At 34.3% G+C, this 16080-nt stretch overlaps 2 protein-coding genes and 1 pseudogene across 2 annotated transcripts in view; all 3 read left to right on the top strand.

The window, feature by feature from the left end:
* Positions 1972 to 4265, top strand: LOC104720622 (annotated as a pseudogene).
* Positions 8855 to 16080, top strand: part of LOC104719608 (pentatricopeptide repeat-containing protein At5g39710) — a 9618-nt gene continuing 2392 nt past the window's right edge. Inside the window, exon 1 of the mRNA XM_019231283.1 lies at positions 8855 to 8996. Coding sequence (XP_019086828.1) covers positions 8916 to 8996 — 81 coding nt within the window. The 5' untranslated portion in view covers positions 8855 to 8915. The remainder of the gene's footprint in view (positions 8997 to 16080) is intronic.
* Positions 11738 to 14105, top strand: LOC109124891 (pentatricopeptide repeat-containing protein At5g39710). The gene has a single exon (XM_010437557.2). It carries the CDS (start codon positions 11755 to 11757, stop codon positions 13993 to 13995), a length of 2241 nt encoding a protein of 746 aa, XP_010435859.1. The 5' UTR covers positions 11738 to 11754; the 3' UTR covers positions 13996 to 14105.

Raw genomic sequence — 16080 nt, 5'->3', positions numbered from 1 at the left:
ATTAATAATTTACAATAAAATCATAAAATTATATATATATACTAGATATTCACCCGCGGTACACCGCGGTCTATATTTTTAATTAAAAAAATAGAAAAGATAATTCATTTATTATATTACATATATATATATATATGTAAATAAGATGTTTTCTTTTTGTTGAATGTACTATAATTATGTAGTGTATAATTTCCATTGACTACATGTTATTGTTTATTATATATATATATATATATTTTTATTGGTCATTAAATTTAATTTAGTCAACAAATATACAATTTTTAATTGTTCTTTTTCATTTACAATGTAGAGATAATAGTATTACATAATATATTATAAATTTATAATTATATGAGTATAATATAATTTGACTTTGTATTTTTTGTTGTTTTATTTCTATATTATTTAACACTTTTGTATTTATAGTTGTGCAAGTCGATTATAATGGTGAAGTGTTTTTTATGAAAAGTTTGATTTACATCAATTGTTTCTTATTAGTATTGATTGAAAATCTAAATATTAATAATATATTAGCTTCTAAAAACATTTCAATGGGAAATTTTTTTAAAAAAAAATAATAATTAGGCTTGTTCGGGCCCAAAAATATTGGCATGATGTCTTTTTATCCGAAAAATAAAAAAATATTATTTTGTTTTATGTCTCGATCGATTATTCTTTCCTTATCATCTCCGTCTATCTGGTTTTGTAAAAATGAGTAATCAAAATTCCATTGTTTTGATTCTTCATCGTTTTTAATAGAAACGACAGAATAATTTAGTTTCTCGTCTGACATCTAAAAACATGCTTCATCAAAAAAAAATTTGAGCGTTTTCATTCTCTCAATTACAGATCTATTCAAAGTAATCCAATTGTTCCAGGTAAATTTTTATGTTCTTTCTGTTGATTTTTATGTTAATTGTTTAGTGCAGTTTTATGGAAAGATAATATTGAAATAAAGAATCTCAATTTGATATGATTTATTTTGTAATTAGTTAAATCAAAAAGTTTAATACAATGACAGTCTTGTAAATAGGTGGCAAGTTCAGAATTTATTTGCTAAATGTACTTGTAAAATGTATATATATATATATATATATTTGGTATTATATCCTTTGTAGTACATTGTATATCTAAACCAGTCAACATATACAGAGTTTTAAATACTTTCTTGAAGTAGCATATATAGGAAAAAAATATCATCTTTGAACAAATATGTAAAACAATATTTTATACATTGACTAGTCTACTAATTTTTTGAATATTTGACTAAATAGAGATTTTTCACCAGAAACAAAATTTGTTTTACCCATTGACAAAAAAGTAATTACTAAGCTTTTCATAGCTTTAGTTTAAAATAGTAAAAATAATACATACGTATATGATTGGGTCTGTTACTTTAAATGGTTGGTTAATAGTTAATACTATCATTTGTCTGTGTAAATTTAAATAATTGTAGAAATAAATAAAAAAGAGCATAAATGGAATTAAAAAACAATTGATTGGTTAAGCATAATTAGTTTTGGACCATCTTAATTAAATATATTTAAGATAAATTTTAGAAGTTGAACTTCAATATCCAAATTTTAATTCATCTTAAATTACATTGAATTTTTTGTTCAAACAAATTGTTTTTAATTATAAATATATAAAATTGAAGATATCGAACCGCATAATGTCACCTATGTAAAGTTGGTATGGTATGGTTTCGGTTGAACATCTTATTCCGGTTTAGATACATTTGCATATTTTGCTCTCTCTCTATTATTTTGTAAACTCTTTTGGTTATTTCAATATTTTGTTTACCTTTTCGATCTTGCATAAGATCTTCTTCTTAAAGCATTTGTCTCAATCGAGTCATGAAAGATTCTCTGATTTTGGTGTTTCCTTTTCTAAAAATCAAAATCTTTATGAGCAAATTGGATTTGTTTTCTCAACGGTTTGGTGGATAAAGTCGATACCTTTAGGGTAAAGATGATAATGAATAGATTCAAGAATATAGGGCTTCCATTAATGAATCTCGTCAAGCTTAGAGGAACACCGATTCTACAGCAATTGGTTTTAGAAGAAAGGCTACTTAGATCTTCTTCTAAGAATTGGTGTATTATTAATGATGGAATCAATATTGTTCCTACCATTGTCATAGGACTGTCAGGATAACAAAAGCTTGAAGATACTCTATCCAAGATACCTTATTAATACATTATTAACTTTACAGTGATTTGCCCTTTTGTATGCCATCCAAGCGCACCGAGAAAAACGAACCATGCCACCGTCCCTAGAGCGCCAATCGTTCATGTCTACGTTTGTGTAACCGGTGAAGAAGATCGTAGAATTCATCGCAAAAAAAATGTCAACGATGTGCAATCCTTAGGCTAAGGTCACAGTGGTTCCATTTACTACAACTTTTGATATCAAGATGATGAAGGATGGTGAGAGAGACTCTGAGAAGGATAAAAACATTTTTCGATGATGTCAATTAATATTTCTAGGATTATGAGACCTAAAAGGAGCTGAGCGGGCGTGATGGAGATTATAGAGACATATGTCTCTGTAATTCACCGTTGATGAAAAGATCGAAAGGATTTTCAGCATGAGATTCAAAGGCTATGGTGAATTAGGAACAAAATTGTTTATGATTTTGGGATTTTTTAAAAAAAATCTGAACAATGTATTCGTGTTTCTATGAAATTTATGATTTTTATATTATTTTATTTATAATTATTGATTTTTAAAAATAGCAAAATTATTATAATTATTTCTAAAAACTAACAGTAAATTTATCGATTATTCATATTTGATTTGATTTAAATTTTTAATTGTAAAATATACAATTATTTGAATCATTTATTAAAACTGATATTGTCTTAACATCAGCTATTTAAAATTGACATAAATATTTAGCATCACTTACTATAACCGAAACAAATATTAAAATCATTTATATTAACTGATGTAAAATTAGTATCATTTTTTGCAATTGATACATAATAACTTCAAGTACAATAATCGATACAAATATTTGTCTTGATGCGAATTATTTGCATCAACAAAATATAAATCATTCATTAAACTGATGTAAATTATTTTTGTATCATTTCAATCTGATACAAAAAATATAATATAAATGATGTAATACCATCTTTTTTTGTAGTGTCATACCATTGTCATGAGACTCTCACGGTAAAATAAGCTCTTTAATTTTTGGGAAATTCTCAAAAATAGCACAAAAATAAGTTTTTTCCAAACTTAGCACAACATCTCTAAAATTTCAAAAATAACACCAATTAATCTTTTAAAATCAAATCCTAAATTCAAAATACTAAACTCTACCCCTCAAAACTATACCTTAAATGTGAAATTGAGAACCCAAACCTAAAAAACAAAATTCTAAAATTTAATTTTAAAAATTTTAACATGTTAAATAGTGTTATTTTTTGAAATTTATTGAATGTGTGTTATAGTTGTCCATAAAAGTTGTTTTAATGCTATTTTAGGGTATTTCTCTTAAAAAAATTTTGGGGCTTTATAAAAATATGATCTATATTTGAGAATGTGTTGTTTGGTTTTACATAAGGAAGCCTTGTGAACTTATTGAGATTGGATCTGTTGTGAAAGATGGGATTCCGGTTATCAAGAGATTTAGTGGTGAAGGAACTGTGGTTGTTGATGAAAGTAGTGTTTTTGTCAGTTTGATTTGCAATAGAGATAAATGTTCCAAATGTTCAGCCTTGTCCACGCTCTGTTATGGCTCGGAGTCGTTCTTTGTATAGCGATGTGTTTTACGGGATCAACGGCTTTCAGCTGCGTGAGAATGGTTTGTTTTGTTTGAAAACAGATATGATGTTCTGTGTTTTTTCCTATTTTGGCACTTTGAAAGTTTTAAGTTTTTTAGTTTGTTTTGGGGTTTCATATTATGTTTTTGGTGATCGTAAATTCGGTGGGAATGCTCAATCGATAACGACGAATAGATGGATTCACCATACATCTTTTCTTTGGGACTATAATGAGAATAACATGGCTTATCTTAAGCATCCTTCAAGAGTGCCTCAGTTTTGTTATCGATCACGTAAAGAGATCACAGAGATTTCATTGAAAGGAAAACAGTTTATAGAGAAACTATAAATGCAGTGGGAAAACAGTTTCTGTTAAAGGAACTGAGCTTGGATGAGATGGACGATTCCCGTGAAGAGCATTTAGAAACTACTAGACTTCTCACAATGGATGATGACCTTTAAGAATCATTGGCAAACACTAGTCAGATTTAAGAGTATTGCTCAAGCTGTTTAAGTTTTTTATACCTATTGTGGAATATGTTGGATTGCGAGAGAATTTTAAACTCTTAGATTCTTCAGCTTTGTACTTAGGATTTAAGTTTTACTATAAGAGCTCAGAAAATAGAAAAACAAACACTTTGACTTTATTTGCAACCTTGTTATTATTAAGGATAACTTGATACACAAGTTATTAGCATATATATGTATATATTTAGATTTCCTTTTCGTAGATATTGCCGTATCTTTTGGCTTTGTAACTTGTATAAATACAGACCTTTAGGTCACATAATCAATAACACAAATCATTCATTCACCTCTTGTCATGGTATCAGAGCAGGAAAACTAAAACCCTACAAATTTTTTTAGAGTCTCCTATCTAACGCCTCTCGGCATCTCTTTCTCTTTGATCTTACTATGTTTTTCACATTGAAAACAGAGGACTATTCTCTTCTTCCTCTGTTTTTCCTCTCAAAAACAGAGCATACATCTCTTCTTTTCAGCCTCTCGGCAATCATCAACTAATCTTCAAATCCATGTGGATTACAACAACCGATTCCAAACACAAAACCATCTCTCCCTTTGATCTCACATCTGGTGATAATCCTGGTGCTATCATCTCTCAACCGCTCCTCAATGGACAAAATTATGATGAATGAGCTCTCAACTTTCGGATGGCGCTTAGTTCACGGAAGAAATTTGGCTTCCTTGATTGAAGCATCCCACAACCATCTAACAACTCTTCAACACTTGAAGACTGGATCGCCAATAATCATCTTATCGTGGGCTGGATTAAGCTCACCATCGAACCTAAACTTCGCTCTTCCATCTCCACACGCGAAGTAGCACGTGATCTATGGGAAATCATCAAAAAGAGGTTTTCTCTCAAGAGTGGGGCTCGTCTGCAACAATTGCGCAACTCCCTAGCCACCTGCAAACAGAACGGTTGCTCTGTTGATGATTACTTTGGTAGACTAACAAAGCTTTGGGATGGAATCGCTGAATGCACAAATTCTAAGCATTGTAGCTGCGGTAAATGCGAGTGTGATCTTAACACAGCTCGTGATAAAGAACTTGAAGTGCTACACATTCATGATTTTCTTTCTGGTCTTGACGATTCTGTTCATGGTGTCATACGATCACATTACTCCTCTCCCTGATCTCGACAGTGTTTATCAAACCGTTGTTCAGAATGAAACAATTCGTCTTGGTGCTACAAAGGATGCTGAGTTACAGAGTTTTGCATCTCAATTATCCGCTTCTCGCCAGACATCACTTTCTCCACGCAACAGTTCAGCACCTCTTGACGCACCTCGCATCAACCGTGATCCCTCACGCATGTGTACAGCTTGTGGTCGATCTGGTCATGAAGCTTCATCATGTTTCAAGGTGGTTGGATATCCCGAGTGGTGGGAAGATCGATCACGCAACAAAAGCACTTCTCGTGGACCTGTTTCTGCTCCGATGGGACGTGGTCGTGGCTTTCCTCCATGGGCAAATATCACTCAAATTCCTGCCGCCAATTCCGCTGTTGCTATCTCTACTATCCCTCTCAATGATGCTGATCGACAAGGCTTGAGTGGTCTCTCTGATGAACAATGGCGTATCGTTCAACGTATGTACGAGTCTCACAACAACACCTCCAATCGTCTAAGTGGTAAGACTATTGACACTGTTTGAGTTGTGGACACCGGGGCAACACATCATATGACCGGACAGGCTGAATTACTTCGGGATATCCGGCCTATTACTCCTGTCTATGTCAAATTACCTGCTAGAGAGGATGTCTTGTCTTCTCAACAGGGCACAATTTTTCTTACACCTACACTATGCTTGAAAAACGTTTATTTGGTTTCTGGATTTCATACAAATTTAATTTCGCTTGGACAATTTGTACGGATAATTTTCTTGTGGGACAAGTAACTGATAAATTGTTGCTTCTACAGGACCGCATTATGAGGACGCTGATTGGAGTTAGTGTTCGTGTGGGAGAGGGATTGTACCGGTTTCATGCTGTTGAGACTGTGGCTTCTAATCAAACATGTGTTAGCAAGGATTATGCTTTGTGGCATATGCGTCTAGGGCATGCCTCTTCTCGTGTTCTCGGTCAACTTCCTGGTGTTAGTAGTTTATCTAAAAATAGTAGTGAGCTTTTACAAGAGAGTTGTGATATTTGTTTAAGAGCAAAGCAAACTCGCCAAAGTTTTCCAGATTCTTTTAATAATGCAAAAGAGATTTTTGATTTAATCCATTGTGATCTCTGGGGTCCGTATCGCACTCCTGCATTTTGTGGCTCTCGTTATTTCTTGACTATTGTTGATGATTGTTTTAGAGCAGTGTGGTTGTATCTTCTACCGGATAAATCGACTGTTTCTCACACGATCCGTAATTTCTTGCAACTAGTTGAACGGCAGTTTACCAAGAAAGTGAAACGTACTCGGAGTGACAATGGCACATAATTTATGTGTATGTCACGCTACTTTAAGGAGCAAGGGATTCTTCACGAAACATCTTGTGTTCATACACCGCAACAGAATGGTCGTGTTGAACGCAAGCATCGTCATATTCTAGAAGTTGCTCGGGCTCTACGCTTTCAAGGTCATTTTCCTCTTGAGTTCTGAGGAGATTGCGTTCTTACTACTGCATATTTGATTAATTGTACACCTTCAAAGGTTCTTCATGGTAAAACTCAGTTTGAAATTCTCTATGGTCAACCTCCGTCATATAAGCATTTACGAGTTTTTGGATGTCTCGCATATGCTCATAACCTGAATCACAATGGTGATAAGTTTACATCTCGCAGCAAACGTTGTGTCTTTGTCGGATATCCTTACGGCAAGAAGGGTTAGCGGTTATATGATCTTGATCGCAAAGTCTTCTTTGTTTCTCGCGATGTTGTTTTAAATGAAGGCAAATATCCTCTTTCTTTGGATACACCAGACGCTTCTAGTAGTGATATTGTTTTACCTATCCCAACTCCTGTTCTAGCTGCACCATCTTCGGAGGAACAACTCTCTCATCCTGTTAACATTATCAACCAAGAAGGCTCGGTTGATCCTTCATCGGAATCAGTGATTGTTCCTCCTTCTGATCCAACAACACCAGCTGATGAAAGTGCACTACCAATCGTACCTGAGACTCAATCAACTGATTTCGCAAACCGATCAACCATTCCTACCATTGTACCTCTGCCTGCTTCCTCTGTTACAACATCAAGTACTTCTAGTTCGACTTCATCTTCTGCAGATCTTGGGGTTGGTAAACGACACAAAAAGCCTCCTGGTTATCTCAGTGATTATGTCGTTGGTACAATCTCCGTCTCTCCTCTCCCTTCTCCCACGACACTACCTCCTCAGCAATCCTCAGGTACGGTTCATCTCTTGTCAGATTATTTGTCTTCACATCGATTTTCTCCTGCTTATTGCAGTTATTTGGTTGCCTTGTCAACTGCTGTTGAACCTCGTTCCTTCAAAGAAGAAATGACTTATGAAGAATGGAAATTGGCAATGCAATTTGAGGTTACGTCACTAGAAGAAAATCATACTTGGGATTTGGTGGATTTACCACCAAATAATACGGTTATTGGTTTTCAATGGGTTTATCGTATCAAGCTCTGCGCCGATGGAACTCTTGAACGCTACAAGGCGCGTGTGGTGGCTCTAGGAAATCATCAAGTCGAAGGCTTAAATTATAAAGAAACCTTTGCTCCAGTTGCAAAAATGACTACGGTACGATTGATTTTGGATATTGCAGCTAAGCGAAATTATGAAGTTCATCAAATGGATGTACATAATGCCTTCCTTCACAGTGATCTTGACGAAAAAAATTATATGAAACCACCTCCTGGTTTTTCACTACCAGGCGATAAAAGGGTTTGTCGTCTCAGTAAATCAATCTATGGGCTCAAACAGTCTCCTCGTTGTTGGTTTGCCAAACTCGCAGATGCTATTAAAAAGTATGGCTTTAAGCAAACCCGCTCTGATTATTCCCTATTTGTCTTTCGTCGTGATGGTATCTCGCTACAAATCTTGGTTTACGTGGATGACTTGATCATATCCGGTAATTCTCCATCGGCTATCCAACAGTTTAAAGCTAATTTTTCTACTTGCTTTCAGATGAAAGATCTCGGACATGCCAGATATTTTTTGGGGTTGGAAATTGCGCGCAGTCCAAAGGGATTTTATCTTTGTCAACGCAAATACGCTATTGATATAGTGACGGAAGCTGGGTTATTAGGTTGCAAACCTGCTGGTTCTCCTATTGATCAAAATCATGGTTTAGCTCTTGCTGATGGTCCACTTTTATCTAATCTGGAGGCCTACCGTCGCTTAGTAGGACGTCTTGTCTATCTCGCATCTACGCGACCGGATCTTTCTTATGCTATTCATATTTTGTCTCAATTCATGCAGAAACCGAAAGAAGCACACTTGCAAGCTGCTTTGAAAGTGAGATATTTAAAAGGGACTCTTGGGCAAGGCATTCTTTTACGTGCTAACTCTCCTCATCATTTGAAAGGTTGGTGTGACTCTGATTATGCTGGTTGTCCCTTAACTCGAAAGTCACTCACTGGCTGGTTNGAAAGGTTTGGAGCCTAATTTGATTTCTTACAATGTAGTTATAAACGGGTTATGTAGAGAAGGGAGGATGAAGGAGACAAGTTTTGTACTTACGGAGATGAACAAGAAAGGATACTCGCTTGATGAAGTCACTTATAATACTCTTATTAAAGNAAGACTACCTCAAGTTCTTCCGCTGAAGCCGAGTATCGCGCTATGGCTACCATTTGTCGCGAATTGCGTTGGCTGAAATCCCTCCTCTTCAAGCTTGGTATCGATCATAAGGAACCCATCTCTCTATTTTGTGACAGTCAGGCGGCATTGCATATCAGTTCAAATCCAATTTTTCATGAACGCACAAAACATATTGAAATTGACTGTCATGTTGTTCGTGATTATATCGTGGATGGTACCGTCAAAGCTTCTCATGTCGACACTACAGATCAACTTGCTGATATTCTTACTAAAGCTTTAGGCCAACGTGAATTTGATGTGTTTTTACACAAGTTGGGCATTCAGAATTTGCATGCTCCAACTTGAGGGGGTATTAAGGATAACTTGATACACAAGTTATTAGCATATATATGTATATATTTAGATTTCCTTTTCGTAGATATTGCCGTATCTTTTGGCTTTGTAACTTGTATAAATACAGACCTTTAGGTCACATAATCAATAACACAAATCATTCAGTCGTCCTCATCATAGGATTAAAGGTTACAAATACAAAGTTGTTTCTTCAAGAATGTCCTACCCCGAGAAAATCAATAAATTTCGGGGTTTCTCTGGTCATTGTATCCGCCGCTTCTGGTGATGATGATGGTTTGGAGATGGAGACATGCGGTGTGAATATTGCCGAGGAGGAGCCTGCAGGGAAGGTAGGGAAGTGATGGTGATGACCTGAGAGTTGCACTGGCATGCGAGCATAGAGGTTAGTAGCTTCCTCCTTTGGCGTATTACAGCTGTAGTTCTTGATCTCGATACCTTCATAACTTCCATTACCTGTAAACCACACAATAATAAACTCTATTGGAGATTTGAAACGGAATCTATGAGATTGTTTAGTTTTAAGAAGACACAAACCAGGAACAATGTAGGCATATGGATTCAGAGGGGCAGGGAAAATGTTATGTTAGGTTCTGTTTGCCTCCATGCGTTTCTGTTGAAATGCATCTTCACAGCATAGTCTGTTCTTTTATTTAGGAGCTTAGCAATCTTCGACCATTTGTTGCCATATAATTTGTGAGCTGTTATCATTAACTGTTCTTCCGCCTTTGTGAATTCTGTCTTGTTAAGCTTTGGATCGAGCTCGTGAACCCACCTCATTCTGCAACCCTGAGCTTCAAAACACTCAACAAGAAGAAAAACAAGATTCAACTTTCATGGCGAGTACCAGGAAAAATAAAATAACCAACTTGTTATTAGATTTTACCTGATCTTGTTTGCATCTTCTCTGCAATGAGATTCCAACTCTCTAGACCGTAAGCTTCCACGAGCTCTATGAGTTTGAGATCTTGTGACTCTGTCCAGAGTCGTTCACCACGAGATGGCCTCTTTGTCTTCTTCTTCTTCCTCTCTTGATGCATCTCTCTCAAAGGTAATTCATTGTTTGCTCCATCCCCATTAGCTGGTCTCTGCAATAAACGTCACAAGGGTATCTTATTAAAAAAACGAGTCTCCTCCAAAACTATGTTACATATATACAGAAACAGATACATAATGTTGTTGTTGCTGTGTTCACCGTATAAATATGCAAACCTAAGGACACACACATATGTTAACAACAGTTTCAATCTTTTGACTTGTTTATAAAGTCAATTTAAGATTGATGATTAATGGTGAAGACAAAGATTGATGATGAAGTATTGAACAACATATTTATTCTATCTTATTCAATCATGGATTTTAAAAAATCTATTAAAATTCACTGTTATTGAACTAATGATTTAAAAATTTACTTTAAAATCCACTGTTATTCAAAACAGTTTTGTGGATTAGGATTTTAATAATTTTTAGGATTCGGGAGGATTCTGGAGGATTTAAAAATACATAAATCCAAATCTCATGGTTTTAGGTGAGATTTGAAAGAATTTTACAGCAAATCATATGAACTTCCCTAAAATCTATCAAAATTCTAAATTTCCTAAATCCCATCAAATTCTCCAAAATCATGGTTTGAATACACCCCCTTAGTTATTAGTTATTAGATTAAACCAAAAGATATGATTTGTTTTTGTACCTTGAAAGCTGACAAAGCAGACTCCATTGAAATGACACTCGAACTCCGGTTTGATTCAGTTAATTAGAAAAATGTGAATTTATAGATGAAGAAGAACTACTACTGTATATAGTACTTTGTTTTCACTTTTAGGAAAGATAAAAGTTTTAATACTTTTGACTACAATTTTGGTTTTTATTTAAATTTTTGGGTGATTATAAATTTGACATCTTTTGAATAATTCCATAATTGGTAGATTTACAAAGGAAAATTTGTTGAATAAGGTTTTCTTCTGAAGATGGTTTTAATTTCATTTTCAGTCATCTCACTTTATTATAAAATTTTGTCATGTTTTAAAGACAGTTAAACAATTTCTTAGCTCATGACAGTGTTTTATTTGTAATTGTATTTTTTATCTATAAATAAAACAAAGAACTTCCCATTTAAAGTATAATTTAACTTTTCATATTTTTGAATTTTTTTTTTAGATTTTGTATTTTTATTGTCAAAATTCAGTCCTCATTTGTATTAACCAAATGTCATAAACTAAAACGGTTAAAAGATTTTAAAACTCAATGGACGGCCGAGATGACATCTTGATAAGAACTCAATGGACGGCTAAGATCAATTGTGCATCGTCTTCATCGTCTTCCTCTTCGACCCTTTTCTCTCATCCTAAAAGGCTAAAACCCTAAATTAATCTTCTTAAATGTTTCTCTCTAAAACCCTAATTCGACGATCGCTCTCTAGCTTAGCTTCTTCATCAGATTCACTTCTTGCCGATAAAGCTTTAACCTTCCTCAGACGTCATCCTTACCAACTTCATCACCTCTCTGCAAATTTCACTCCAGAGGCAGCTTCGAATCTTCTCCTGAAATCTCAGAACGATCAAGAATTGGTTCTCAAGTTCCTAAATTGGGCGAACCCACATCAGTTCTTCACTCTCCGTTGCAAATGCATCACTCTCCACATCCTCACCAAATTCAAACTCTACAAAACAGCTCAAACCCTCGCGGAAGATGTCGCAGCCAAAACCCTAGACGACGAAGACGCTTCCCTCGTCTTCACATCGCTAAAGGAGACTTACGATTTGTGCGATTCGACTTCCTCTGTTTTCGATTTGGTAGTGAAGTCTTACTCTCGTTTGAGTTTGATTGATAAGGCTCTGAGTGTTGTTCGTTTAGCTCAAGCTCATGGCTTTATGCCTGGGGTTTTGTCTTACAATGCGGTTTTAGATGCTACGATTAGATCTAAGAGAAACATTAGCTTTGCTGAGGATGTGTTCAAGGAAATGTTGGAAAGCCAAGTTTCTCCTAATGTGTTTACTTACAATATCTTGATTAGAGGGTTTTGCTTTGCTGGGAATATAGATGTTGCTCTAGGGTTTTTCGAACGAATGGAAAAGAAAGGTTGTTTACCAAATGTTGTTACTTACAACACTTTGATTGATGGGTATTGTAAGTTGCGTAAGATTGATGATGGGTTTGAGCTTTTGAGATCAATGGCGTTGAAAGGTTTGGAGCCTAATTTGATTTCTTACAATGTAGTTATAAACGGGTTATGTAGAGAAGGGAGGATGAAGGAGACAAGTTTTGTACTTACGGAGATGAACAAGAAAGGATACTCGCTTGATGAAGTCACTTATAATACTCTTATTAAAGGTTATTGTAAAGAAGGTAACTTTCATCAAGCTCTTGTGATGCATGCTGAGATGCTGAGACATGGGTTGTCACCTAGTGTTATCACTTATACTTCACTTATACATAGTATGTGTAAGGCTGGGAATATGAACAGGGCTACTGAGTTTCTTGAACAGATGCGTGTTAGAGGGCTTTGCCCTAATGAGCGTACGTACACGACGTTGGTTGATGGGTTTTCTCAAAAGGGGTATATGAATGAAGCCTATCGGGTTTTGAAAGAGATGATTGATAATGGGTTTTCTCCTTCGATTGTGACTTATAATGCTCTTGTTAACGGGCATTGTGTTGCTGGGAATATGGAAGATGCGATAGCAGTGCTCGAAGATATGAAGGAGAAAGGTTTGACTCCGGATGTAGTGAGTTATAGCACAGTGTTATCTGGGTTTTGTAGAAGTTACGATGTTGATGAGGCGCTTAGAGTTAAGAGGGAAATGGTTGAAAAAGGTATAAAACCTGATACAGTTACCTACTCGTCACTGATCCAAGGGTTTTGTGAGCAGAGAAGGACGAAGGAAGCTTGTGATCTTTACGATGAAATGCTGAGAGCTGGCCTTCCACCAGATGAATTTACTTACACAGCCTTGATCAATGCTTACTGTATGGAAGGAGATCTGGAAAAAGCGCTCCAGTTGCACAATGAAATGGTTGTGAAAGGTGTATTGCCTGATGTTGTCACTTACAGCGTGCTTATAAACGGGCTTAACAAACAAGCTCGAACAAGAGAAGCAAAAAGACTCTTGCTTAAGCTGTTCTATGAAGACTCAGTTCCTAGCGATGTCACATATCATACACTCATAGAAAACTGCAGTAACATCGAGTTTAAAAGCGTGGTATCTCTTATTAAAGGATTCTGTATGAAAGGAATGATGGTTGAAGCTGATCGAGTTTTCGAATCCATGCTTGAGAAAAATCACAAACCCGATGGAACAGCATACAACGTTATGATTCATGGCCATTGCAGAGGCGGAGATGTCCGCAAAGCATATAGTCTATACAAAGAGATGGTAAAATCCGGATTTCTTCTCCACACCGTGACAGTGATTGCTCTGGTTAAGGCATTGCACAAGGAAGGGAAGGTTGATGAACTAAACAGTGTGATTGAGAATGTATTAAGAAGCTGTGAACTGAGCGAAGCAGAGCAAGCCAAAGTGCTTGTGGAGATCAATCATAGAGAAGGGAATATGGATGTGGTTCTTGATGTGCTTGCTGAAATGGCCAAAGATGGATTTCTTCCCAACGGCAAAAGTTAATCATGTATCAATTTTTTTGGTTTTAATAACTTTGAACGGTTTAGTGAGTAAAAAATCATTTGCCTTTATTTTTGTACTCCAATAGGTGAAACATTTGTTCAAAAAAAAAAGTAATAATAAAATATGTAAATAAATAAATGGTCTTTTGGCACAATAATGACATACAGTAAACCTCTATAAATTAATAAACTATAATTGAATCTGTGCTATAGCACGGATTGAAATTTCTTCTGTTTATTTCGTAAATTTTTATTTAAAGAACCATATTTGTGATTGTTTTAATTGTTTAAAAAGTTTTTTTTCTTTTTTGGATGAAACACTATGTCATTAAATCATATGTTGAATATGACTTATGGAAAGAAATTGAATTTTTGCCAAAATTACGAAATTGGATTTTTCCGCCAAAAAATTTGAAATTTATACCTTGTAAACGTTTTTAAAAATCATATAATAACCTTTTAAAAATCTTGTAAAAGCGTTTACAAGGTTTTTATAAAAAAATTAAAAGATTTTTTGATAAGGTCTTTATAAGGTTTTTATAAGGCATTTACAAAGTTTTTATAAAGTTTTTATAAGGTTATTTATAAGGTTTTTGTAAGGTTTCTACTTATAAAAACTTTATAAATGTTTTATAAATATTTTTAAATCGTTTAAAACCTTATAAAATCCTTATAAGGTATTGAAAAAAAAATCTTTTGCGGGAACTTTTTTTCGAAATTTTTTTTGGGGGAAAATATGTCAGAAATTGGCGGAAAAATTTTATTTTTCATTTTATTGATTAAAATATTTTTCATGTAAGGGTAAAATGATTATTAAAAATTAAAGGAGGACAAAATTAAAATTGGCCAAAAAATTAGGTATTTTTGAAAAAGGTATATCAAAAAAATTATTTCTAACAAATTCTCAAATTAGATCCGTGTGCAATCTCAACACCCTCCGGTTTCTTCTTCAAACATCTATAATAGCATCACCAGAGCATTTCGCAGATGATCAAGAAGGCAACCAATCCCAGTTCAGACTTTAGCTTATGGGTTTTAAAGATGACTAAGAATAAGTTAAGGTGTATTTAATCATGGTTACTATTTTCTTTCCTTTCTTGTTATTGATCAGAAAAAGAGCACAAACGTCGTTCATTTTTATAATAGATCTCAGATGTTGATCGTGGCTAATGCTCTTCTGACTCAGTGAGGTTATCTTTCAGGTTTTCACATTTTTTTTGTGAGCGTTTGACTCACCAAGGTGTGGTTTCCTTTAGGTTATCTCTTGTGACTCAAAAATTAATGTATAAAAACTTTTTAGTAGGTAAAGTGAATTTAGTGCCGTGGCCAAAGGTTAAGTTCTTAATGCACAAGGCACCATCACACCAAAGATCGAGTTTCCTCTCCCTACGAATGTAGAGATTAGGCTAATAGGTCGGCCTGTTGTGGCCCAATGATTGACAAAAAAAGAAAAAAAAACTTTTTAGCAGAAGATTAATATAGATAGATACGATATATAGGGCATTCTCAAAAAAAACACTTTTTCATGCTCATTTTTAAAAATATTTTCCATGTTGACCATTTTCAAAACTACCCCTCTTTATGTACAAAATGATAAAATTAATTTTTTGAGTGAGAGCAAGAATATACAATCACCAAAATAAAAAAAACAATTATGCCAAAAATGAAAAAAAATCCCGCCAAAAATTATTTTTACCGCCAAAATCAAAAAAAATTCTCGCAAAAACAATGAAAAAAAAATCCCGAAAAAATTACGAAATTGGATTTTTCCGCCAAAATTTTTGAAATATATACCTTATAAAAACCTTGTAAATGCTTTTAAAAATCTTATAAAAACTTTATAAAAACCTCATAAAGGTTTCTAAAAGGTTTTTGAAAGGTTTTCTATAAGTTTTTTATAAGGCATTTATAAGGTTTTTATAGGGTTTTTATAAGGTTTTTTATAAGGCTTTTATAAGGCTTTTATAAGGTTTTTATAAGGTTTTATCTTATAAATATTTTTAAATTGTTTAAAACCTTATAAAAGCCTTGTAAATTTTTTTTTTTTGCGGAAATTGTTTTTTTGGTAATTTGACGAAAAAAGTTT

The sequence above is a fragment of the Camelina sativa genome, chromosome 10 (genome assembly GCF_000633955.1).
Source record: "Camelina sativa cultivar DH55 chromosome 10, Cs, whole genome shotgun sequence".
NCBI lineage: Eukaryota > Viridiplantae > Streptophyta > Magnoliopsida > Brassicales > Brassicaceae > Camelina > Camelina sativa.
Note: the sequence above shows the minus strand (reverse complement) of the source record. Positions and strands in the feature narration are given on the sequence as shown.

Bases quoted from the DNA above. Each gene is read 5' to 3' on its own strand.
- LOC109124891 (XM_010437557.2), top strand. From the start codon at position 11,755: ATGTTTCTCTCTAAAACCCTAATTCGACGATCGCTCTCTAGCTTAGCT.